Source organism: Somniosus microcephalus, chromosome 9 (genome assembly GCF_052327205.1).
Source record: "Somniosus microcephalus isolate GS21.2 chromosome 9, FLI_Smic_1.0, whole genome shotgun sequence".
Taxonomy (NCBI): Eukaryota; Metazoa; Chordata; class Chondrichthyes; order Squaliformes; family Somniosidae; genus Somniosus; species Somniosus microcephalus.
The window spans coordinates 172610377-172634955 of record NC_140995.1 but is presented as its reverse complement, the minus strand read 5'-3'; the positions used below and the strand labels follow the sequence as shown (position 1 = coordinate 172634955).

At 51.5% G+C, this 24579-nt stretch overlaps 1 protein-coding gene across 1 annotated transcript in view; it reads left to right on the top strand.

The window, feature by feature from the left end:
- Positions 1–24579, top strand: part of LOC147112843 (uncharacterized) — an 85968-nt gene that overhangs the window by 18079 nt on the left and 43310 nt on the right. Inside the window, exons 2-6 of the mRNA XM_085997538.1 lie at positions 681–800; positions 9988–10107; positions 16621–16740; positions 17678–17800; positions 18691–18773. Coding sequence (XP_085853664.1) covers positions 681–800; positions 9988–10107; positions 16621–16740; positions 17678–17800; positions 18691–18773 — 566 coding nt within the window. The remainder of the gene's footprint in view (positions 1–680; positions 801–9987; positions 10108–16620; positions 16741–17677; positions 17801–18690; positions 18774–24579) is intronic.

Genomic DNA, 24579 nt, shown 5'->3' with positions numbered 1-24579 from the left:
ATAGGAATGGCTTAGTATCACATCGCATAGTTCATTCACTTGTGTTTAAGACCCGTTGAAAAATATTTAAAAGGAGAACAAAAGGCGAAAAATATTTAAAAGGAGAATGCCTGTTGTGACTGCTGATGCTGAAATCTTTAGTTGTATTTGACCAGTAGAAACAGCCCCGGGAAGGATGCTAATTCCTGATCAAAATAATAGAAGGCCCCTGAAGGTGGACACCCTCAATATGTCATCAGAGAAAGTATTTTCTATTTGGTGGACCTAACTTGGCATGTCTCTGGGCCTAACAGGGCTTGTTCAGTAAAAAAAAAAGGGACTATCTGTTCTCAGGTAAAAGGAACAATTTTCATTTTATAGTGTTTATGGCGGGAGTACCGCTGAATGAAAATGACCCTCTTCCCCCTGCAGAATATTATTCTCTTATAACTGTTTATTTTGATCATTTAATTGTTTTACTGTGAAAGTGTTCAGAAGGGACAACTACTAAGAAATGTCTCTTCAGGAAAACAGTATATGGTAAAATCACAGTCCAAAATTAGGATCCTGCTTCCATTAAATAGCGGTCAGCGGAATTTCACACAAATGTTAAGCATTCGTACACTAATATCCCAGCAGTGCGATTTCAATCCCTGTAACTCACCTGTAAAATAACCAATCCGTCTTGTTTGTCTCTACAGCTTCAGAGAGTAAAGTGATTGACAGGGAATGTTTGGAGGCCTTGCAGACATTAGCTGCCTCTGAAAACCCTAGTCTACAGCAATCAGCTGCTCTCTACTACTTACACATCAGCGAGCAGTGTGAGTATGGAATTTTTAAAAATTGTTTTAAAAGCTATCTTACTAAGGACCTGTTATTTTGTGATATTATTGCAGTTGAGACCCAGATGGTTAGAAGTAGGTTTTAGATAAACTCAGATTGAAGTGTAATATTTACGCTTAATTTTCTGAGGCAAGCCTATTAGCATTGCTTCAGGTGCAGATTTGGACAGATGCCCTCAGAGCTATCAACATCAGATTTATGATCAAAGAGACAGAAACTGACTGTAAACCCATTTAAATATATGGAGAGTAAAACATATTAAAACAGGCCACATTTTGTAAAGCAAGATTGAATTTCATCAAGGTTGAATGTCATTGCTGTTGAGTGAGGTTTGATGGCTCTTGTATGCCCTGCAAAGACAATGGGCTAGAAATTGGATATAGCCAAGAAAGTGGCAGTGTTAAGACTAAATGAGGTTAAGCTGTACCACCTGGAAATTGTCTAGTTAAGGTGCAAAATTCGCCCTCTTCATTAACATGATTTTAGTCATGATTTCAGCGCTAAAACTGTTGCTCACTGGCATTACACTGAACAGGTGGACCTATAGCTGGACGGTCTACTTCACAGTCATGATTGCCACAAGATTTTCCCACTACTTGAAGGGAAGGTGCATTAATGCTGCAGCACCTCATTGTCAGGCTGCTAGGCTGTTCAGCTGCCCCAACAGCACAGTGAAGAGGCGGACGGAGAAGCAACACTTACAAGTAGTGATGAGCACTTCATAGGAGCACTAGAATAGGAAAAGACACACGAAAGACAGGCGCTAAGGGATTGCACCAGGGTGATTAGTTAATAGTATAATTGTAATTATGTGTCTTGTGATTATTGATAAATTTAATAATTGTGTTTGGAATCTTTTGTGGTGTGTCTCATTTCAGCTTTGTGCCCAGGAGAGTGATGTGATATTCCGTGACATAGTGATGGTATGATGGGGATGTGGTATACAACGGGGATCTGGGGTTTCATTCATTCGAATCAGAATCTGATGAGCCACTCACGGACAGCCTGTCCGAATGGGTGCCTGCCTCCTCCCTCCCTCCTCTTGCTCTTCCTCCTTGTCCTCCTCCTTGTCCTCTTCCTCCTCTCCCTCGTCCTCCTCCTGAGGTGGTCCCGCAACCCCTGCTGGCAAGGGCTGCACCCTCATGATGGCCAAGTTGTGAAGCATGCAGCAGACCACCATGCAATGGGACACTCGCTCCACCGAGTACTGGAGGGCTCCTCCCGAGCAGTCAATGCTTCAGTAGCCCATTGGTCTGCTCGATGATGTTCCTGGTGGAGGCATGGCTCTCATTATATGAGTGCTGGGCACGAGTCTTGCGGTTGTGGAGGGGAGCCATGAACCAGGTGGAGAGAGAACGGATAGCCCCTGTCTCTGAGCAGCCATGCTCGAGCTTGCTGTGGTAGCTGGAAGATTGCTGGCACACCTGACTGACGCAAGATGAAGGCATCATGGCTGCTGCCAGGATAGTGGGCATTGACATTGAGGATTCGCTGTGCATGGTCATACACCAACTGCACATCAAGTGAGTGGTAGCCTTTGCGGTTCCAGAAGATCTCAGGATTGTTGTATGGTGCCCGCAAAGCCGCGTGTGTGCAGTCGATGGCGCCCTGCACCACGAGGAAGCCCGCTATCCTGGCAAAGCCACATGCGCGCTCGCCCTGCTTCTCTCTGCTGAGAGAGAAGCCAACGTAGTCCCTTCTCCTGGTGTAGAGAGCCTCAGTGACCTCCCATATGCAGCAATGGACGGCGAACTGTGAGATGTTAGCTATGTCTCCTGCTGTAGACTAGAAGGATCCCTGGCGAAGAAATTGAGGGCAATGGTGACCTTGACTGCCACTGGGAAAGGCGTGCTCACCCTGCTCGGAGGCTGGAGGTCTGGTTGCAGGAGGTGGCAGAGTTCTGTGATCACCTCCTTGCTGAAGTGTAGCCTCCTAAGACATTGCTCCTCGCTTAAGTGGAGGTAGGAGAAGTGCTGTCGGAAGACCCTAGGTAGGTAATGATATACCTATCAATTCGTCCAATGAAAAGCGACGAGTTAAGAAAGTAACTATAGGTTTTTATTGACTAAATAACAGAGCCCACCCTCGTGGGTGATCGGATCCAAGAAGGAGGAATACCAGCCAGTCGACCACCTTTATACCCGGGCAGGTAGGTGGAGCCATGGGCGGAGTCGGCAGTGGTCAGCCCAGGTATAGCAGCGTGACAAGAGGCGACCTCGTACAGTGATACAACAATGTGAACAGTGATAACTATAGGGAAACGATCTAACAGTGATAACTATAGTGTAACGATAGTAAACGGTAAAAGTGGTTTACCACATTCACCCCTTGTTTAGATTTGAGTCCGGCGGGGTGAAGTGTACTACCAGTTCTGGTATGTCAGTCTGTCCGGAGGCCTCGTAAGCCTGTCTGATCGTCGCAGCGGCGGTGTTGCGTTCTCCGGTGTTAATGCTGGCGTCTGCGAGGTAGGCGAAGGCTCTTGGGGTTCCGGCGTACCGTCTACCTGGGCTGGAATTGGGGGGGTGGTGGGGGGGGGGGTAGCGGTGGTGTCTCCGGAGTGCCCGAGGGTGCGAGGTCTCGTAAGGAGACTGTGTCCTCCCGCCCGTCTGGGTATGCCACGTAGGCGTACTGGGGGTTGGCGTGCAGGAGGTTCACCCTCTCGACCAGGGGGTCTGTTTTATGGGCCCTCACGTGCTTTCGCAGCAAGACAGGCCCTGGAGAGGTCAGCCAGGTTGGTAGCGTGGTTCCCGTAGTCGACTTCCTGGGGAAAACAAACATTCGTTCATGGGGGGTGGCGTTAATGGCAGTGCAAAGTAGTGACCGGGTGGAATGCAGCGCCGCCGGGAGGACCTCCTGCCAGCGAGAGGTTGGGAGGCCCTTAGACTTTAAGGCTAAGAGGACGGCCTTCCATACCGTCGCGTTCTCTCTTTCCACCTGGCCGTTCCCTCGGGGGTTGTAGCTGGTGGTCCTGCTAGTGGCGATGCCTCTCGCTAGTAGGAACTGACGGAGTTCCTCGCTCATGAAGGAGGCGCCCCGGTCACTATGTATATAGTTTGGGAACCCGAACAAGGCAAAGAGGTCGTTCAGGCATTTAACGACCGTGGTGCTGGTCATGTCTGGGCAGGGGAAGGCAAAGGGGAAACGGGAGTACTCATCAACAATGTTGAGGAAGTACACATTACGGTCAGAGGACGGGAGGGGCCCCTTAAAATCGATGCTCAAGCGCTCGAAGGGGCGGGTGGCCTTGATCAGGCTTGCTCTGTCCGGCCTAAAGAAGTGCGGTTTGCACTCGGCACAGGTCTGGCAGTTCCTAGTCATGGTCCTGACCTCCTCGATGGAGTAGGTCAGGTTGCGGGCCTTAATGAAGTGGTAAAGCCTGGTGACCCCGGGGTGACAGAGGTCGTTGTGGAGGGTCTGAAGTCTATCAATTTGCGCGTTGGCGCATGTAATTCGCGATAGAGCGTCAGGGGGTTCGTTCAGCTTACCAGGCCGGTACAAGATATCATAATCGTAGGTGGATAGCTCGATTCTCCACCTCAAGATCTTGTCGTTCTTGATTTTACCCCTCAGCTTGTTATTAAACATAAAAGCGACCGAACGCTGGTCGGTGAGGAGGGTAAATCGCTTGCCTGCGAGGTAATGCCTCCAGCGGCGTACCGCCTCCACAATCGCCTGGGCCTCCTTCTCGACCGAAGAGTGTCGGATCTCAGGGCCCTGGAGGGTCCTTGAGAAGAAGGCCACCGGTCTCCCCTCCTGGTTGAGGGTAGCGGCTAGGGCGAAGTCGGATGCATCGCTCTCCACTTGGAAGGGGATGGACTCATCCACTGCGTGCATAGTGGCCTTAGCAATGTCTCCCCTGATGAGGGAGAAGGCCGCGCGCGCTTCTTCCGTAAGGGGGAAGGAGGTGGACTTCATGAGGGGTCTGGCTTTGTCCGCATAATTCGGCACCCATTGGGCATAGTAGGCGAAGAGCCCCAGGGTTCTCTTCAGCGCCTTTGGACAGTGGGGAAGGGGTAGCTCCATGAGGGGACGCATTCTTTCGGGATCGGGGCCGATGATTCCGTTCTCTACTACGCAGCCGAGGATGGCAAGGCGCGAGGTGTTAAACACACATTTCTCCTTATTGTAGGTGAGGTTCAGCCGTTGGGCCGTACGGAGGAATCTTTCCAGGTTAGCGTCATGGTCTTGCCGGTCGCGGCCGCAGATGGTGACGTTATCTAGATAGGGGAACGTGGCTTGCAGCCCGTTCTGGTCAACCATCCGGTCCATCTCCCTTTGGAAGACCGAAACCCCGTTGGTGACGCCGAAGGGGACCCTAAGGAAGTGGTAGAGGCGGCCATTCGCCTCGAAGGCGGTATACTGGCGGTCCTCGGGGCGGATAGGGAGTTGGTGGTAGGCCGACTTAAGGTCGATGGTAGAGAATACCCGGTATTGAGCAATCTGATTGACCATATCAGATATGCGGGGAAGGGGGTATGCGTCCAGCTGGGTGTACCGGTTTATGGTTTGGCTGTAGTCGATGACCAGGCGGTTTTTATTGCCGGTCTTAACGACTACAACCTGGGCACGCCAGGGGCTGCTGCTCCCCTCGATGATGCCCTCCTTCAGGAGACGCTGCACCTCAGGGCTAATGAAAGCTCTGTCCCCGGCGCTGTACCGCCTGCTCTTGGTAGCGACGGGTTTGCAGTCGGGGGTGAGGTTAGCGAACAGGGAAGGTGGCGGGACCTTGAGGGTGGATAGGCCGCAGGTGTTACGCGGTGGGCGATTTAAAGGCTGCTGGTTGTCGACTGTGAGCGGGGGGAGGGGTCCACCGTATGCTAGAGTGACGCTTTGGAGGTGGGATTGAAAATCCAGCCCTAGTAGGACGGCAGCGCATAGCTGGGGCAGGACGAGGAGTTTAAAGTTTTTATACTCCGTGCCCTTAACCGACAGGGTCACAACACAGTAGCCGCTGATGTCTGTGGCGTGGGACCTCGATGCCATCGAGATCCGGTTGCGCGTTGGCTGGACAGTGAGGGAGTAGTGGCTCACCGTGTCTGGATGTATGAAGCTCTCCGTGCTTCCGCTGTCAAACAGGCAGGTCGTGGCGTGGCCATCTACTTTGATGTCCATCATTGACTTGGACAGCTGATGCGGGCGAGCTTGGTCCAGTGTGACGGAGGCTAGTGTGTGGCTGAGCGGGTCGCTGTAGTCTGTAGGTGAAGCGGTCGTCAGGTCTGGAGGTAAGGTGGCGGTCGAGCATGGTGGGTAAAATGGAGGCGCCCACGAGGTGGGGCAAAATGGCGGAGAAGATGGCTGCCCCCACAACCCACATGAGGCACTGCTGGCGTCGGTTGCCTGGATCAAAGATGGCCGCCCCCATTGCTCATCTGTGGCCTTGATAGAAGATGGCCGCCCCCACAGTTCGCATGAGGCACTGCTGGCCTCTGCTGCTCTCCCTCTGCAGGCCTTCGCGAAGTGGCCTTTCTTCAGGCAGCTGGAGCACGTCGCGTTTTTGGCTGGGCAGCGCGACCTCGGGTGTTTCGCCTGCCCACAGAAGAAGCAGCCGGCAGCCCGGTCGCGGGGGTCCGAAGTCGCAGCCAGTACCGGGGGTGGCGGTCCCGATCGGGTCCGGGACGCCGACGCTGAGGTAGGTCCCGGGGGCGGCGCTACGAGGGGTATTGCGGTCGGGGTCGGGCCCGAGTCCCAGAGTCGCGAACTGTACCTGGAATACACCTCGAGGTCCCGCTGGGTCACTTCTAGGGAGTAGGCCAAGGCTGCAGCTGTGTTCAGGTCGAGGTCCTTTGATTCCAGCAGTCTCTGCCGTGAGTAGTCGGACCGAAGGCCTTTCACGAAGGCATCGCGGATGTTATCTTCAGTGTTTTCTGCAGCCGATACTGCTTTAAAGTCACAGTCCCTGCCGAGTGTTCGTAGCGCCCGTAAAAATTCAGCTACAGACTCTCCTGGCTGTTGCGGGCGGGATCTTAGGAGGTGTCTGGCATACATGGAATTTACCGGGCTCCGGTACTGTTGTTTCAGTAGGTTGATAGCGGCCTCGTAAGTAGTAATGTCCTGGATGAGTGCGTATACTTTAGGGCTCGCTTGGGCGGTCAGAACTCTTAGTTTGGATCTCTGAGGGACGCCGGATTCTTCCAGGTAGGATTCGAAGCAGCACAGCCAGTGTTTGAAGTCGAGGGCTGCGTTTGTTGCTTGTGGGTTTAGATCCAGGTACGGTGGTTTGAGGGCTCGCAGCCAAGCCGGCTGCTGTGGCTGTTGTAGCTGGGCGTCCGGCTGGTCGTTTGGCTGCTCCGTTGACTGGTTGTTTGGCTGCTCAAGTGACGACATTTTAAAATTTAGTCAATAAAATTGATATACCTATCAATTCGTCCAATGAAAAGCGACGAGTTAAGAAAGTAACTATAGGTTTTTATTGACTAAATAACAGAGCCCACCCTCGTGGGTGATCGGATCCAAGAAGGAGGAATACCAGCCAGTCGACCACCTTTATACCCGGGCAGGTAGGTGGAGCCATGGGCGGAGTCGGCAGTGGTCAGCCCAGGTATAGCAGCGTGACAAGAGGCGACCTCGTACAGTGATACAACAATGTGAACAGTGATAACTATAGGGAAACGATCTAACAGTGATAACTATAGTGTAACGATAGTAAACGGTAAAAGTGGTTTACCACAGGTAAAGCCTCCTGTTGAGAGCCCTCATGGCCCTCCTCCTCCTCCTGCCTCAGCACGCATGTTCCCGTCTTCCTCGCTGCCTCTGCTCCCTCTGCCGTAGATCCTGGAGATCGACTGCCAGTACAGCCCCCACAACTGTGAGCAAGTGTTGTGAGCAGAAGTCTTTAACAAATAATGATTGACTTCTGTACTTGAATCAACGCTCTGTCACCAAAAAAACTTGAAATAACTGAAGAAAGCTGTTTCATTTGCAGGAAGTAGCAAACAGCCACTGAAACTGCAGAACCCTGTCAGGGGCAGCGGATTGGGGATGGTGCCTTTAAATATCGCTGCTGCATCCTGCTTCCTGCTGGTAGACGCCAGCTCTTCCTGTCAATGTTCTGCGCTGCTGTTAAGGTAAGTAGCTAAATCCAATGTTGGAGATCGGACGTCCAGTGAGCGTTACACACTCACTGACATCACGATCTCTTTCATTTAAATCTCCCTGGCGCTAGGGTTTACCAGCAGCGTTACCGGTAGCTGGAAAGTGGCCCGTGTCTATGGATCTGCCACCAGCTGGCGGAAGAGCACCGGCTGCCGTCTTTTCACCATTTCATGTTGGTAGCGGCTGGCGTTAATGCTTTGAATTTCTCCCCCAGTATCTCACACCTGCAAGCAGCCAGTGAAAGGTGGAGATCTGGGGGTAGGCCACCTCCCGACCTTATCATCAGCTGCATGCATGGGGATAAATTACATAAATCCATAGGATGGGAGGAGGCTCGTGTGGAGTATAAACACCGACATAGACCAGTTTAGCCAAATGGCCTGTTTCTGTGCTGTAACTTCTATGTAATTCAATGTAAAAAGTGTAAAGATTATGGGGGAAAAATTCAGTTGGTTGCGCCTCCCGTTAGCGCCTTAAGAGGGCGCTAACGGGACGCAAACCAACTAGTGCCCGGGTGCGGCAGTGCCCACGCCTCCCGCAAAATTCAGCGGGAGGTTAGTGGTGGTGCTAGCTGGTAGCGTCCTGTGGCGCTGCGCCGCTGGTGATGACGTCATTGGCGTGCGCAGCGCCCAGCTCACGCCCCGGCCACGATCTTCGGGAGCGCCCCCTGACTTACCGCCGGACGCTATGTCCGACGGGATCAGGGGGGCGTACCTGCGGCCGGGGAAGTGCAATTTAAAGGCGAGGTGCGGGGCGGCCATTTTTGTTGCTGGCTGCCTGCCAGCACCTGCCTGCGCTCCCATCCCAGACCTCCTGAAACGCCCCCCCCCCCCCGCAGAGTGCTGGCTGCGCTCCAAGAGCCTGGCACTTCTCTTGAGTGCCGGGCTCTTTTGCCTGCACTCCCAATCCCCGGGGGCTCAGCTGGGCCCCAGGTCGCGCTGCACAAGGCCCCTCCCCTTTAAGAAGGGGAGGAAGGCCTGCAATACCGCGGCGCGACGTGCCGCAGCGTGTGGCACTGCGGCACATAACGCCGCAATATTGACTCACAGCGCCCCAAGAGGGATGCGGGGCACTTCCAGTAGCACCCCGCTTCCCCCTTGGGGCACAACCACTCGAGTTCCAGCGCTAATTTTTCTGGGGTGCTAAAAGTAGCGCCCCGGCGAAGTTAATGCCCCAATTGGGGCGCTACTCAATTTTTAGCCCTATGGTCCTAAAATTCCACTGAGGCTGTTCCACTCTCCCCCTGTAACTCTGGCAGGAATCCGGCAGAAGTGCTATAGAAATGGTGAAAACAACTGAAAATAGCTGTTGATGCCATTTTCCAGAGTTACTGTGGGAGACTGGGAGAACCTCCACGAAGTTTCAGGGCCTATTAAACCAAGAAAACTACCTTACTGAGGTGGAGACCAGAGCTGAAGCAACACTGGCCAGCAAATTATTGATGCTGATCTTGCACATCTCTGAGCAGCACTACAGAAGAGGAAGCAGGGTGTCTCTGTCCTCTCCCCCCCTCACCCCCACCTTCCCACCCCTGCCTAGCCAGAGGGTGGTTCAAGAATTCAAAAGACAAAATGACAGAAGAACAATGAAAAAGGCTATAAGCAATTAACAGAGATATTGATTAACAAACAAAAAAAAGCTGCAAATGTTAGATTTCTGAAACAAAAACCGTTCTGAGGAAGGGTCTTAAATCAGAAATGTTAACCTGTGTTTTCTATACAGGTGCTGAAGGACCTGGACATAGAAATTCTGGCCCGTTTAGGGTAAAGTAGGAGTGCAATCTGACTGGGAGGAGGAAATGGGGTTGGAACCCAGGAAAGTCTGGGCCTTTAACTCTAATCTGAGAAGAGCACTAGTTTCTATTACACCAATCAAGCACTGCATTTCCTACACTTTCTAGTCTTGTGGTTTCTATGAATGAGATCACTAACGTGCTAGCTTTTATCTAAGTTTTAAAATAGGGAAAATTTTGGACCATTAATTTGCTAGGAACAAGATTAAATCTGTCCAGACTTTGTGTGTTGACTTGTGTTTAAACATAATTTTTATTAATTAGTCTATTACTTTTTCAAGTGAAGAATGAATTGCCTGAAGAATACCTGGAGCCATATTATGCCTTGTTACAGTCCAACGATTTGGAGGTGCAGAGGAAGGCATCTTTATCACTGGTCAATCTCTTAGTAGAGGGTAACGGTGAGTCAGACAATGTTTGTGCTTTTTACCTCATAAAACTGCAGTATATGTGCCTCATAATTCCTCTTTTTATACTTTTAAAGTATTAGATGAAAATATTAGCAAACCCTGTAATTGGTTCTATAAAGGGCAGGCAATCTGCTCTGCCAGATTTCTGCCCAGGTGGTATTGTCTGCAGTGCAACAGGAAGCACCAAAACCAGGGGGAACGCAGTGCCACGGAGGTGAACTGTGGAGGAAAGATGTTCGAGGAGGATGGAGCAGTTGACCGTGTGAAAGGTGGTTGAGGAGCTTAAGGAGGATGAAGAGGGCCCGTGAGCCATGGTTACAGTTAAAGAAGATGTCATTAGTGCTACCCTAGCATCCAAAAGAGCTCCATTTTTGACCTCCTTCTCTTTCTCCAAATAGCACATTTATGATAGTATGCCCAATCCCCCATTCTGCTAAGGGGAACAGAGAGAGCCAAGAACTATCCTTCAGTCCACAGTACATTCTGACTCAAAGGAAACAGTGCAGTTTTTATCAACACAATAGACAAAAATGGATTAATAGACTTCTTACCCATTTTCTGCCATCTCTTTAAACTTGTCAGCATTTCAAAGGCATTGTTATGAAACTGAACACAGAGTTTAAATTGCGGCAGCATGCATCTGGCTTGGAACCAGCAAAAATAGAGGAACACCTGGTCATAAGCCACGACAATGTCACTTGAATGTTACTTTACATAGAATTTAAATATTAATGCTTTTTTGAGGTGCAACAGAGCAGCTCTGCCTGACCTGTATCCAAAACTGCACAAAGTTCAAATGGGGTTCAGACACAGCATCACAGCTTCCTATCCCTTTATATCAGCATTGCGCCCAGAGATGGAGTACCCATGGCACACACTAGAGGAAAATCAGCCACATTATCTCCACTCAGTGGCCTCTCATCCATCATAGCTCAGGTGACAAGGGCAGCAGGTGCATGGCTTTCTACTTAGGTTGAATAGCATCACCCACTTTGGCTCGTACATAAACAACTGGGCGAGGCACTGGTTTTTCTATTTAATTTCCTGCTTCAGTGTTTGAGTAATTCACGTATCAGCTTTGGTAAACTGCAATTAGTTACTGGATACATGTAAATGTAAGCATCAACTTTTTTTTAATACCAGTGCTACTTTTCACTTTAAGCTTGTTTATACTAATAAATAATCCATATGATGCTAGAAATTCGGTATAGCCCCGTTTGAAGCGCTCTGGCCTAGATTTTCAGTAGCTTGCGCCAGCAGTTAGCGCTTTAAGAGAAGTGATTTCCGGGCGCTATGCGTGTAGCGCCCGGGCGCAGCGCAGTTTGTGCTCCGCCCCAAATTAAGTTGCCCGTTAGCGCCGGCGCAAAGTTTAGCGCCCGCCCGGATGCGCGCGCAGAAAATGACGTCACATCCTCGTGCAACGCCCTTTGGCCGCCCCGATTGCAAACTTCAGTCGGACCGCCCCATTGTGCGGCGGGCGGCCGGAGCGTTTGGAAAAAGGAACGCAACACAACCAGCGCGGGCCCCGGGGGGCGCTAATTAAAGGGAACGTCCTCTCCAGTATAAAGGCCATCCTTTTTTCAGAAAACAGTCTTGTGCAACGCATTTCTGGAGACACAACAAGGAGGATAGCTAACTGGTTTCAAGCAGCAAGAGGCAGGTATTTTTGGACTCAGGCAATAGCGCTGCAAGTGGCCATTTGGAAATTAGACTGTTTGCCAGGATTTGATGGGGGCTGCATGGGGTGCCAACGCGCAGCTGCAGCGCCATATCCGTAGGGCTCGCAGACGCATTGTGAGAGGGGCAGCCCTGGCTAGAGGCAGAGGGGGCTACAGGCGTCGGCCACGTAGGCCTTACCCAGTCAGGCTATACCGCCAGCAGCGCTCCTACCTAAACATGAGTGCCGCGCGATGTGTTAGAAGGCTCCGATTCCGAAAGGAGGTGATTGCAGAGATCTGCCACCTGCTTCGCCGAGATCTGCGGCCAAAGTTCAGGTGCAGGACGTCTCTGTCGGTGGAAGTGAAGGTGACGGTGGCATTGAACTTCTATGCCACCGGCTCCTTCCAATACGCTGCTGGGGACATAGCAAACATCTCCCAGTATGGCGCGCATCGCTGCATCCGCCACGTGACCGAAGCACTGTTCAGAAGGAGAAGCCAATTCATCTCCTTCCCCATGGCCCTCGAGAGCCAGCATCAGCGCGCATTGGGATTTGCCAGACTCGGGGAATTCCCCTTGGTGCAGGGCGCCATTGACTGTACGCATGTGGCTTTGCGGGCCCCTCTGGAGCATGGCGAGCAGTATCGCAACAGGAAGGGCTACCATTCTCTGAATGTGCAGCTGGTATGTGACCACAAGCAGCGCATCATGGCAGTCAATGCCAGCTTCCCAGGCAGCAGCCACGATGCCTTTATCCTGCGGCAGAGTACTGTGCATGACATGTTCCAGGCACAGCCTTCCCCAAGAGGATGGCTCATCGGGGACAAAGGCTATCCTTTGTGCACCTGGCTCATGACCCCGCTTCGCGCGCCCAGGACCGCTGCTGAAGAGGCCTACAACGAGAGCCATCAAACCACCCGCAACATCATCGAGCTAACTATTGGGGTCCTCAAGCAGCGGTTCCGCTGCCTTGATCGCTCCGGAGGAGCTCTCCAGTATTCGCCGGACCGGGTCTCCCAATTTGTGGTGGTTTGCTGCATGCTACACAACCTGGCTATCCGCAGGACTCAGGCACTGCCACCTGACGTTGGACCAGCACCTCAGGAGGAGGAGCAGGAGGAGGAGCAGGAGGAGCATGAGGAGGAGGAGGAGGAGCAGGAGTACGTTCCCAGGAGGGAGCGACCAGGGCCAAGGGCCGCACGACGCCACCTTATTACACGGTACTTCTAAGCCCCCTGTCAGGGAATGGCCAGGGGCCATGAGGGAAGATGAATGCAGCCGCTCCGCAAGCCCTCAGCCGGCGAAGCCAACAAACACTAAGAAGAACAACCATGGAGACTGCATGAATAAAGATAATTTTTTATTGCACAAAAATGAAAAGCCCTTCCCACATGAATCCCCAAAAACAATAAACGGGCCCCACAAAAAGCCCAACAAACGACTCACTCGCACAAACTGGGGAGGAGCCACTCCACCTTTATTGAAACCGGGCCTCAACGTCGGCCTAACGCAAAAAATAAGCCCTCCAAAAGCACAACCATGGGCAAAATAAAGATGGCCACCGCCATATTAAAGGAAAGCTGGCCACACCCTCTACTGAGTGGCCCGCGAGGGCGAGACCTTGGCCAGCATTTTGCCTCCCCTGCCCTGCCTGCTGCTCCTTCGCAAGCTCTGCCCAGTGGCTGCTGCGAGGCTGGGGGAAGGCGCCTGAGGCTCAGATGCCCTTCCGCCAGATGCCACTGGGGGGCGGCCTACACGGCGTTTGGGCCTCGAGGGGCCGTCTGCTGAGTGGCGCACCTGAGCCTGGCCACCATCAGCTGCAGCCGCTTGCCGTCGACGCCCCAGAGGGGGAATGGCGGCGACGGATGGCGCAATGTGGGCCAGCTGGCGTCTGGGATGCGCTGGCTGGTGCTGTGGCGCGGTGGCACTCGGCCGGGCCCGCACTGCAGGATCCGCAGCAATCAGCCGACGGGCGGCTTGCTGGGATGGTCCAGCGCGGCGCCTGCCCTGGCGATGCCTGCCTGAGACAGCGCGTGTGGCAGCAGTGAGTGGCCCTGTGGTCCTGGTGTGCGCGCGCATCACATCCGCCAGGGTCTTGACGGCATCAGTTAGCATGCGGCCAGTCGCGGCAGTTGCTGCCCCGAACTCGCGCACACTGGTCGCCAGCGACTCGATGGCCTCAGGCATGCGCCCCACCACGCTCATGAGCTCCGTGTGGCGCCGGTCCGAGTCGTCGGCCATCTGATCCAGCTTCCGCACCTCCTCCGAAGTGAAGGTGTCCGGACTGGAGTCGCGACTCTCCCGCTGGGGAGGAGGGGGCCGAACTAGGGGACCCTTGCCGCGTTGGTGACGGCGAGTGTGCCGAGCAGCAGCACTCCCCTCTGATCCTTCCCCACTTTGGGGGGAAGGCCGCGGGCCACGCGCACGGCTGCTGGGTGGTTGGACGCCACTGGTCCCAGAAGCTGCATTGCCCTGCGACAGTTCCTCCAGGCACTCGTCCAGTGAGGAGGTGTCAAGCATTTCCTCCTCTCCTGCGGGACGTGACTGTTCCCCCGAAGGTCCGGCTTGCTCCTCCTCCTCCTCCTGGTCGGAGGTGCTGTCACTGGCAGCCTCAGGGTCCTGGTCGTCACCAGCTGAAAGCAGGAATGCACAAGAGTAGCTTCAGAGTGAGGAGACGGCGTCAGCGAGGGAGTTAGGACTGGTGGGATTCAGCGCATTGCTGGGACAGTGGCAAAGGAGGTAGCTCGGATGGGCCAGTGCGACGCGAGAGGGCCAAAAGGCGAGGTCCTTACCATTGCCGGGCAGTGGAGGGTCGGATACACCGCACGCTGTGGGGACAATCACGCGGGCTCCCATGAGCACACACACGCGCTCCTCCAGCCGAGTGAGCTTCTGCAGCTTGGCGCGGCCACCCCTGGCACGGGCCTGGCGATTAAACGCTACTTTAGCCTGCAAGAGAAAGGACGGGCTGTAAGTGCGCAGTGAAGCCCTGATGTAGTGTGCACTGCCTCCCATGGTGGAATAGCTTGGACAGAGTGAAGCCCTGATGCACTGTGCACTGCCTCCCATGGTGGAATAGCTTGGACAGAGTGAAGCCCTGATGTAGTGTGCACTGCTTCCCATGGTGGAATAGCTTGGACAGAGTGAAGCCCTGATGCACTGTGCACTGCCTCCCATGGTGGAATAGCTTGGACAGAGTGAAGCCCTGATGTAGTGTGCACTGCTTCCCATGGTGGAATAGCTTGGACAGAGTGAAGCCCTGATGTACTGTCCACTGCCTCCCATGGTGGAATAGCTTGGCCAAAGTGTACAGTGCCGAATGGCCATTTGATGCTCATGACTGTCCCAATGCTGCTGGCTGAGGGCTGGCCAATAGGACTTTCAGGTCCCTTTGCCCATCATGTCAGGTGTACATGCAAGAATGAGGAGGAGACTGGAAAGGCTACTCACCCTCACAATCCTGGTCAGATCGTTGTATTTCTTACGGCATTGTTTGTGGGTCCTGGGGGCCTCGCCGGTGAACGTCACCCTCTGGGCGATCTGCTTCCAGGCTTTGGTGCAGTCGTGGTGGGTTGGATTCCTCCCACTCTCTGGAAACAAGATCTTGCGCCTCACCTCCAGAGCTGTGACCATTATGTCCAGATCACCCTCTGAGAAGCGCAGGGCACGCTGACGGGCCTTCTCTGGCGTTGCCATGACTCCCTGGGGCTGAGCAGTAGTGTTGAGGCCTCTTTGCAAGGCTGCAGTGTGCAGGGCGTGGCAGCAGACCAATTCGTCCCTTCCCCCTTTAAGAGCTGGTCGGCACCACGGGGTCTGCTGTCAGTGCAAAAATGACCGCACCCGTGCTGCGCCCCGCCTGGGCGCTATCCCTCTGGACCGCCGGCTTAGCGCCTAAAGGTAGGAGTGCAACGCCTCTTTTAGCGCTCCACCACTCTCTTAGGGCGAAGCCACTGAATTTCCGGCAACGGGGCGCTACTTTGGGGCGGGCGCTAACTTCGGGCGGGCGCTAAGGTTAGCGCCCCAAAACTGTCTGTACTGAAAATCTAGCCCTAAGACTTTAAAAGTTGAAAAATTAGCACCAGGCGCTAATCATTCGCACCTCCCACGAATTTCAGTTATAGCGCTCCAAGAGGGAAGTGGAGCGCTAAATCACGCGCTAAACATGTCTATTAGGGCGCTAAAGCCTGAGAGCGGGGTGGTAGCGGCAGAGTGCTAAACAATTTCGAGCGCATTGTAAACTGCACTCTTTCATCACAGAGGCTGCTTCCCTCGCTTAAAGGGAAGGGCCAATGATGCTGCACAAGCTAGTGTTGTCAGTTCTGTTTTGCAAGGCGACCTGGACGACTGCCATTACAGCCCCAAACACTCTAACAAAGTGGAGGGCTTGGACATCTTGCACTGAAACTTTAAAATCTTTGCACCATACTGGTGCAAATAATAAAGGTTGTGCTAGCTGAAAAGCATTCCCTTTAATTACTGCTCCCGAAGCGGCCAGCCGAGTTCACAACGCCTCCTCTTGCTGGCGTTGTCTGCGCGAGGCAATAAAGCAGGGGGCGAGAGTCAATTTTCCATCCGGGGTGGTAACAGGGCGCTGCGCACTTTATGACATCACGATCTGCGAGGGGCTAGAGGCCCAGGCACTAAGAGTTAGTGCCAGAGCTAAACTGGCACTGAAGTTCGTAGGCGTCGCTGCATTCGCCACACCCGGGCGCTAACCCCAGGTGCTAACGGGAGGCGCTAACATATCAAATTTCTCCCCCATATCTTTGTTCAACACCAGTACAACTTTTGGAGCAAGTTGTATTTGTGATCTCTGTCAACTCTCTTCATCTGTTATTTCTGCAGTGAACAAAGAGACAGTGGTACAGATTGGGCTGCTGGAGCCCATACTGGAGCTGCTTGGCTCTGGAGATGCCACTGTACAGTGCAACTCCTGTGCATGCGTAGCAACCTTAGCTACTTCAGGTATGTTTACAGAAATGGTAAAACTAATAAATGGTGCTTTCGTAGGTGGTTGAATAATTTAATTTGAACATTTATTTCTACTGTATCTATACAATCTTGCCAGAATTACTGGATGGAAAATGGTGGTGGGTGCATGCCCAAATTCCTAATATGCACTGCAGGCACACAAAGCTTTGTGTCAGGAGTGCTGAAGACAAAATGTTCCCTTTGTTTTCTAGCAGGGTCTGGGGCATGTCACCCTTCCCTGAACATTTTGAGTTTTGATCATTTATCTGGTATATTTTCCACCATTGGAGTCTACTGTAACTATGCCTTTCAATCCAATAATAATTTCTCCTCTAACAATTACAGATATTTTGAATATAATAGTAACAGTAGTCGTAGAGCCTTCAATATAACTTTACACATCCAGTTCCTTTTCATTTGGGACCCTAACCCCAGACACATCCAGTTAATTTGTGAACTGAGACCTTTAATGAACACACCTTTAACAATTCCAACCGATAGAACATAGTAAATTCACAAGACAAACGGGATCATTACATCTGTCCCAGATGCTATGGCAGTCCAGAGGCAGACAATGGTAATCTGGATTGAGGATATTCTGATTTAACTCTTTTAAGTGAAACAATTGTTATTTGTGTGAAAAGTTAACAACCTGATGCAAGAGTTGAAATGCCGTGTCAGCTTAAAATGCTGATAGTTGGCTTGTATGCCACCCCCATACCTATTCAGTATTTTTACCTGTTACTAAGCTAATTCCTATATATGATAAACATCTGTCATTCAGTTTTATATTAAATAAGAGTCCCCACTTGAAAATTCTGTGCTATGATGCTATGCCATAATGTTAACATTTGATGTTAGAAGTTATGTTAATTAGCTTCTGTTTAGTTAATTTACTGACTGTCGCTCCTCTTTGCTATCCACCCTCCAGTTTTAAACAGAGAAGCTATTGCCTGTGAAGGGGGAGTTAAACCTCTGCTGGGTCTTGCAAAGTCCTATGACCCCAGAGTGCAACAAAATGCAGTGGGTGCCATCCTCAACCTTACAAGATCAGGTAAATAGAGTGACAAGTCTTGCTCTAACAGTGGAAAGCCATGGCATTCACCTTCCCATGTTATGCTGCTTCCATAAAGTGTTACGTGAGTGCAGCAAAGTTGGACTTAATTGAGATGATTAAACTGTTTGGTAAACTGAAAAAGAAAGCAACTCATCAACTTGTAGATCATAGCACTGACTGCCTTCCTGTCATTTCTTTCTCAACAAAACCAATAACTTACATTTATATAGCTCTTTTAACATAGAAAAATGTCCCAAGGTGCTTCACAGAAGTGTAATCAAACAAAAATTGACAAGCAGGCTGACAACACAGAGGCAGTGGAGGGATCAATAGGTGGTGGTGGAAAGGTATTGTTGGCAGCCTACATCTCCATGGCTTCACCACTCCCAGCTCTGTAACCTCCTTCAACACTATAATCCCCCCCTAAGATCTCTGTTCCTCTGACTCCATCTCTCCTTCTCTTCACCCTACCATTGGCAACTGTGCCTTCCGCTGCCGAGGTCTTCCTCTCTGGCATTCCCTTCCTTTCAAACCCCTCTAACTCGCCACCTCTCATTCCTCCTTTAAGTCACTCCTTATCACCTATCTCTTTGACCAAACTAATCATTCCTTCTTTGGTATGCCACCCATTTTTTTCCTCATGCCTCTGTGAAGTTCCTTGTTCATCTGCATTAAAGATGCTGTATAAATGCAAGCTGTTGTGTCAAGTGCAGATATGAATTTAAGTTCCTTACAGAGTAGGGAAAGTTGTTTCTCTGTCTGCCGGTACTCTTAGTATGCAAAGTGCAAACCTGAATTGTGGAATCTCTGAATTTGAATCTGAAATTATCAAATGTTCGTTCCTAGTAACTACTGCTAAATGTATTTTTATTTTTATTTTTTTGTAGAAAAGACTCAACTTTTGCTATGTAAAGAGGGAGCTCTGCCTATACTGACCCTTCACTTACTATCTCCTGACTCAGACGTCCAGGTAAACAGTCAACAATGTTCCCATTCAGTATCTACGTATCTAAATAAGAGAAAAGGCAGAGTGGTGCACTATATAGAAATGAAAAAGTGCTGTGATTATCCAATGTTTAATTTTGCATTTATTGTGAGGGCCAGCTCCTTAAAGAAATTCTCCAAAATAGGCTGCCATTAGCAGTGAGTATTTAAGTGGGGGTCAGTCTTCCACAATAATGCTGGAGCTTTCAAAACTGCTTCACCGTGATGTCCAAGAAACATGACCATCGCTCATGACAAGCCGCTTCACGTATATGCTGTGGTTGCAGGCAAGCAGTAGAAACGATCTATTTTGGTGGTGCTCATTGTTGTGTATGTAACCTGTTCCACCTTAAGAGAGCTTAAGCCTGTTCCACCTTAAGAGATGTACTACTTTCTCAGGCTGCTGTAGACGTAATACCGGGGGTGAACACACCGGTATATAAGCACTGTGCAGTAATCTTGTATTCAGAATAGTCCCTACCTCCAACCAGTAAAGACCTGTTTTTGATTGTTATTAATTAGTCTGTGTCTTAATTAACTAGATAACTCACAGATTTAACACTCATTGACAGATTTTCTGATTACTTTGGAAGTGCTGTTGGGGGCTGTGAATAGAAATATGGCTCTAGCGTCTGTAGTGAACACTAGGATTTTGTTGATGCAGAGACTTCAGGTATAACTCACTGAGACTCAGCAATTGTGGGTAAGGTAGTATAGTGATTAAATTACTGGACCAGTAATCCAGAGGCCTAGACTAATGATCCGGAGACACAAGTTCAAATCCCACCATGTGAAGTTGAATTCAGTTAATTAAATAAATCTGGAATAAAAAGCTAGCATCAGTAAAGGTGACCATGAAGCTGTTGTAAATACCCATCTGGTTCACTAATGTTTTTTTAGGAAAGGAAACCTGCTGTCCTTACCCGGTCTGGCCTATATGTGATTCCAGACCCACAGCAATATGGTTGATTCTTAACTGCCCTCTGAAATGGCCTAGCAAGCCACTCAGCTGTATCAAACTGCTAGAATAAGAATAAAACCAGTCACTCAGCATCGACCTGAGCAGGTTCCTGTAACATTTGCATATTGAATTATCATTGGCCCGCAGGCATCTGTAAGGAATACCTATAATATTCACGTGATCACAAGCTGAGTTGTCATTGGCCTGCAGGCATCTGTAAGGACTACTATTGTTTGGAAGACCCAGGCTAGGGGTCCTAATGCCATGCTTTTCCCCAATGGCGCTGCATGAGTAAGATCACAGACCTAATGCTTAATAAAAGAGTTAAACTGTAATACTCCGTTGTCCTGCAATTTATTATTTTTGTACAAAGTGTGCAAAACAAGACAGTTCCCAGTTACCTATCACCTGCTATTTTCCAGATGGTATCTGACAGCTGCTGAGTTGTAAAGATGTTTGTTTACATTTCTTAGATTCAGAGCTCCATTACTGTTTGTCTAACACTAACACATTGTGATATTTCAGTCAATTGTCTGGGATTAGCAGGGGAGGTCATAATTATTTAACTATAAAATTGTAATCTATCTGAACCATTAACAGAGGGAACAAAAGATTGAGTTGAAGTTTGTAAAGTTTTTTTTTAGAAAATCACAATCTCTCAAAATCAGCAGTCTCCGCAGGTCTGACTCAGCGATTAAAATATGAGTCACTCCTAACTTGAAACTCACTATTTCCTCCTTTATCAAGTCTCTATTATTCACTTCAAAATCAGATAGCTTCTTTTCCTTAATCTGCTCCATTTTTCCCAGAAATTAAATACCTGATAATATTGCCCAAGGTCAGGCCACTGAAAACAAGAGGGGGGGGGGGGGAAAGCACTTTGCAAACCTATTAAAATTAATATAGCTATAGTTATTATATGGGTTGTGGCAGAGCCACTGAATGACTCTGGGCAACTGTATATAATTCCCTTTAACGATGTTCTAACACCAGCCTAAGCCTGTACCATTGTGTTAGACATTACTTTGTTTTGTATATAGTGTTTGTATGCACGGGGCGTGGCCCCTTTAAGAGCGCGGGAAAACGCGGACAAATGCGATGACGTCACGTCGCAAACCACGTGACTGCCCGGGGAGTCCTCGTGGAATCTCCATCTTGTTAAGACCTGTTTTCGTGGCTCTCCTGTATCGATCTCATCAAACTGTTTGAACTCGTTTAGTTTTACATTAAAGACCTGTTTGAGTGATCTCCTGAGTCGACCTCAGTTATTAGTTAGGAATTCGTCAATTCCTACATTGGTGACCCCGTTTTTTGTGAACGTTTTTCGCAAAAAGGACACAGCATGGAGGCCACGCCGTTTCGCTGAAGCTACCGCAGTTCTGGGAGCAACAAGCGACCTCATGGTTCATTCAGGTCGAGGCCCAATTCGCCCTGAGGGACATCGCTGCGGATCAGACCAAATATCTCTATGTGGTCTCCGCACTCGACAGTTCTACCGCCTCGCGGATCATCAGCCTCCTCGAGAACCCTCCAACGGAGCGCAAGTATGAAACCCTCAAGGCACGGTTGCTGCATGTTTTCGGGCTCACTAAAGCGGAGCGCGCCCGTCGATTGCTCGCTATGCCCGGGCTCGGGTACTCCAAGCCTTCGGAGTTAATGAGCCAAATGCTCACACTCCTTGGCTCCGAACCGGAATGCTTCCTATTCTGTGAAATATTCCTCAGCCAGCTACCGGAACAGGTGCAAGCTGCCCTGGCCAGATCCAAAGTTGAGGACTGCGCAGCACTCGCGGCAGAGGCGGACAAAATTTTCGCGGTTACTCAGCAGTACTGCACCGCCACGAGGCGCCCATCCCCCACAGATGCCGCCCCAGCTCGTCAGCCTGCTGGGCTGTGTTTCTACCACACGCAGTTCGGCGTGAAAGCGAGACGTTGCCGCCCTCCCTGCAGCTTCCCCCACAAAAAAACAACTACGACCACCGAGGAATGGGTCTAACGGGTGCCCCGCGGCCGCGATGGTGATCGGCAACGCGGGCAAGTTGCTGTTTATCACCGATACTCTCTCCGGTCGTCATTTTCTGTGCGACACCGGGGCGCAGTGCAGCATATTACCCGCGTCCGCCCTCGATGTGCAGACCGGGATTCACGGCCTCGCCCTTGAAGCGGCCAATGGCGGAGCAATTCGGACCTTCGGCAGACGGCGGGTGCAGTTGTGTTTCGGAGGCCAACGTTTTTACTGGGAGTTTGTGACGGCCAAGGTTTCGCAACCCATTCTCGGCGCGGATTTCCTGTGCACCAACAGCCTCCTGGTTGACGTGAGGAACTGGCGGTTGATCAACGTGGCAACTTTTCATTCTATCCCTTGTTACCGCAGTAACACTACGTCGCGCACCGTCGCCTGTGCTTTTCCGGCTCTGGATGAGTTCGCTCGCCTGCTCGGCGAATTCCCCGACCTGACCAGACCCACGTTCTCATCCACAGCCACGAAACATGGTGTGGAACACCACATCACCACCAACGGCCCCCCGGCCTACGCGTGGGCCCGGCGCCTGGAACCTGGCAAGCTGGCGGTCGCAAAAGTGGAGTTCGCGACCATGGAACGGTTAGGGGTTATTCGCCGGTTGAATAGTCCCTGGTCTTCACCGCTCCACATCGTCCCGAAGCCTGGCAACGGATGGCGGCCATGCGGCGACTATCGATACCTAAATGACGCCACCACTCCTGATCGGTACCCGATCCCCCACATCCAGGATTTCTCTGCCCATTTGGCAGGGAACACTGTCTTCTTGAAAGTCGACCTCGTCCAGGGCTACCACCAGGTCCCCGTTCATCCCCAAGACATCCAGAAGACTGCAGTCATCACCCCATTCGGCCTTTTCGAGTTTTTAAGAATGCCGTTTGGGTTAAAGAACGCCGCCCAGGCTTTCCAATGCCTGATGGACTCCGTGCTGCGGGACCTCAAGTTCCTCTTCGTCTACCTGGACGATATTCTCATTGCCAGTCCCACTAAAGAAGAACACATCTGTCACCTTTGCACCCTTTTTCGACGTCTCAGCCAACACGGCCTGATTATCAACCCGGCCGAGTGTTAGTTTGGCCTGCAACAAATTGATTTCCTGGGGCATCGCATCACTTCAGAGGGAGCGGTTCCTTTACAAGCGAAGGTAGAGGCGGTGACGTCCTTTCCACGTCCGCAAACCATTAAGGCCCTGCAGGAATTCCTAGGCATGGTAAATTTTTACCACCGTTTTGTGCCTAAGGCAGCACTACTCATGCAGCCCCTGTACGAGGCCCTCAAGGGCAAGACTGGCAAAGATACGGTAGACTGGACGGTTGACATGGCCCGGGCGTTCGCCGACACCAAAAGCGCCTTGGCCAATGCGACTATGCTGGCGCACCCGTTGCCAGGAGCCACCATCGCCCTCACCACCGACGCGTCAGACTACGCAATCGGCACTGTGCAAGAGCAGTGGGTGAACGGGACGTGGCAGCCGTTGGCATTCTTCAGCCGTCAACTATGGCGGAACGAGAGAGCGTATAGCACGTTCGACCAGGAGTTGCTCGCTCTTTTTTTGGCCATCCGCTATTTTCGCTTCCTTCTGGAAGGACGTCCCTTCACCGCCTTCGTGGACCATAAGCCGCTCACCTTCGCCATGGCCAAGACCGCCGAACCGTGGTCATCCCGACAGCAACGTCAACTGACCTACATATCCGAGTTCACCACGGATATACAGCACGTGGCCGGTAAGGACAACCTGGTGGCCGACTGCCTCTCCCGCGCGACCGTCAATACGGTTCATTTAGGCATCGATTACGCCCTCATGGCAGCGGATCAAGCCTTGGACCCAGAAGTCCAGGCCTACAGAACCACCGTCACTGGCCTCCAGTTGGCCGACGTCAAGTTCCATGCGGCAGGTACCACGCTCTTGTGTGACGTCTCCGTACGGGACCCTTGCCCTGTCGTTCCGGCCGTCTGGTGCCGCAAAGTGTTCGACGCCATACATGGGTTGTCACACCCAGGAATGAAGGCCTCTCAGAAGCTGATGTCAGCGAAATTCGTATGGCACGGCATGCACAAGGATGTCCGCGACTGGACCAAAACCTGCGTGGTCTGCCAAAAAGCCAAAGTACAGCGTCACATCAAAGCTCCGTTGGCCACCTTCACAGTTCCGGAGCGACGGTTTGACCATATCAATGTGGACCTGGTGGGTCCACTCCCACCCTCCCATGGTTTTTCACACATCCTGACCATGGTTGACCGCACCACCAGATGGCCAGAGGCGGTTCCCCTATCATCCACTACTTCGGCGGACGTGACCAGGGCGTTCATTTCCACCTGGGTCGCCCGTTTCGGAGTGCCCGCTGATATTTCTTCAGACAGGGGACCACAGTTTTCCTTTGAACTCTGGAATGCAGTGGCCCAAGGACTCGGTGTCAAATTACACCGCACCACAGCCTACCACCCACAGGCGAATGGTCTCTGTGAACGTTTCCACTGGTCACTGAAAGTCGCCCTGAGGGCCAGCCTCCAGGACGCTGGATGGGCAGACAAGCTACTGTGGGTCCTGTTGGGCCTTCGCACGGCCCCCAAAGAAGATCTTCACTCGTCATCCGTGGAGCTGGTGTACGGTCAACCGCTGCGAGCCCCAGGGGATTTCCTACCAGAATCGACGAAGCCTTGGTCCGCGTCTGACCAGCTTACTAGTCACCGAGAGGCCACTTCGCACCACGGGCTGCAGAGTTCGCACGTTCCAACGGAGCTTCACAAGGCAGAATACGTCTTTATTTGCCACGATGCTCATAGGGATCCACTCAAGGCCCCATATACTGGT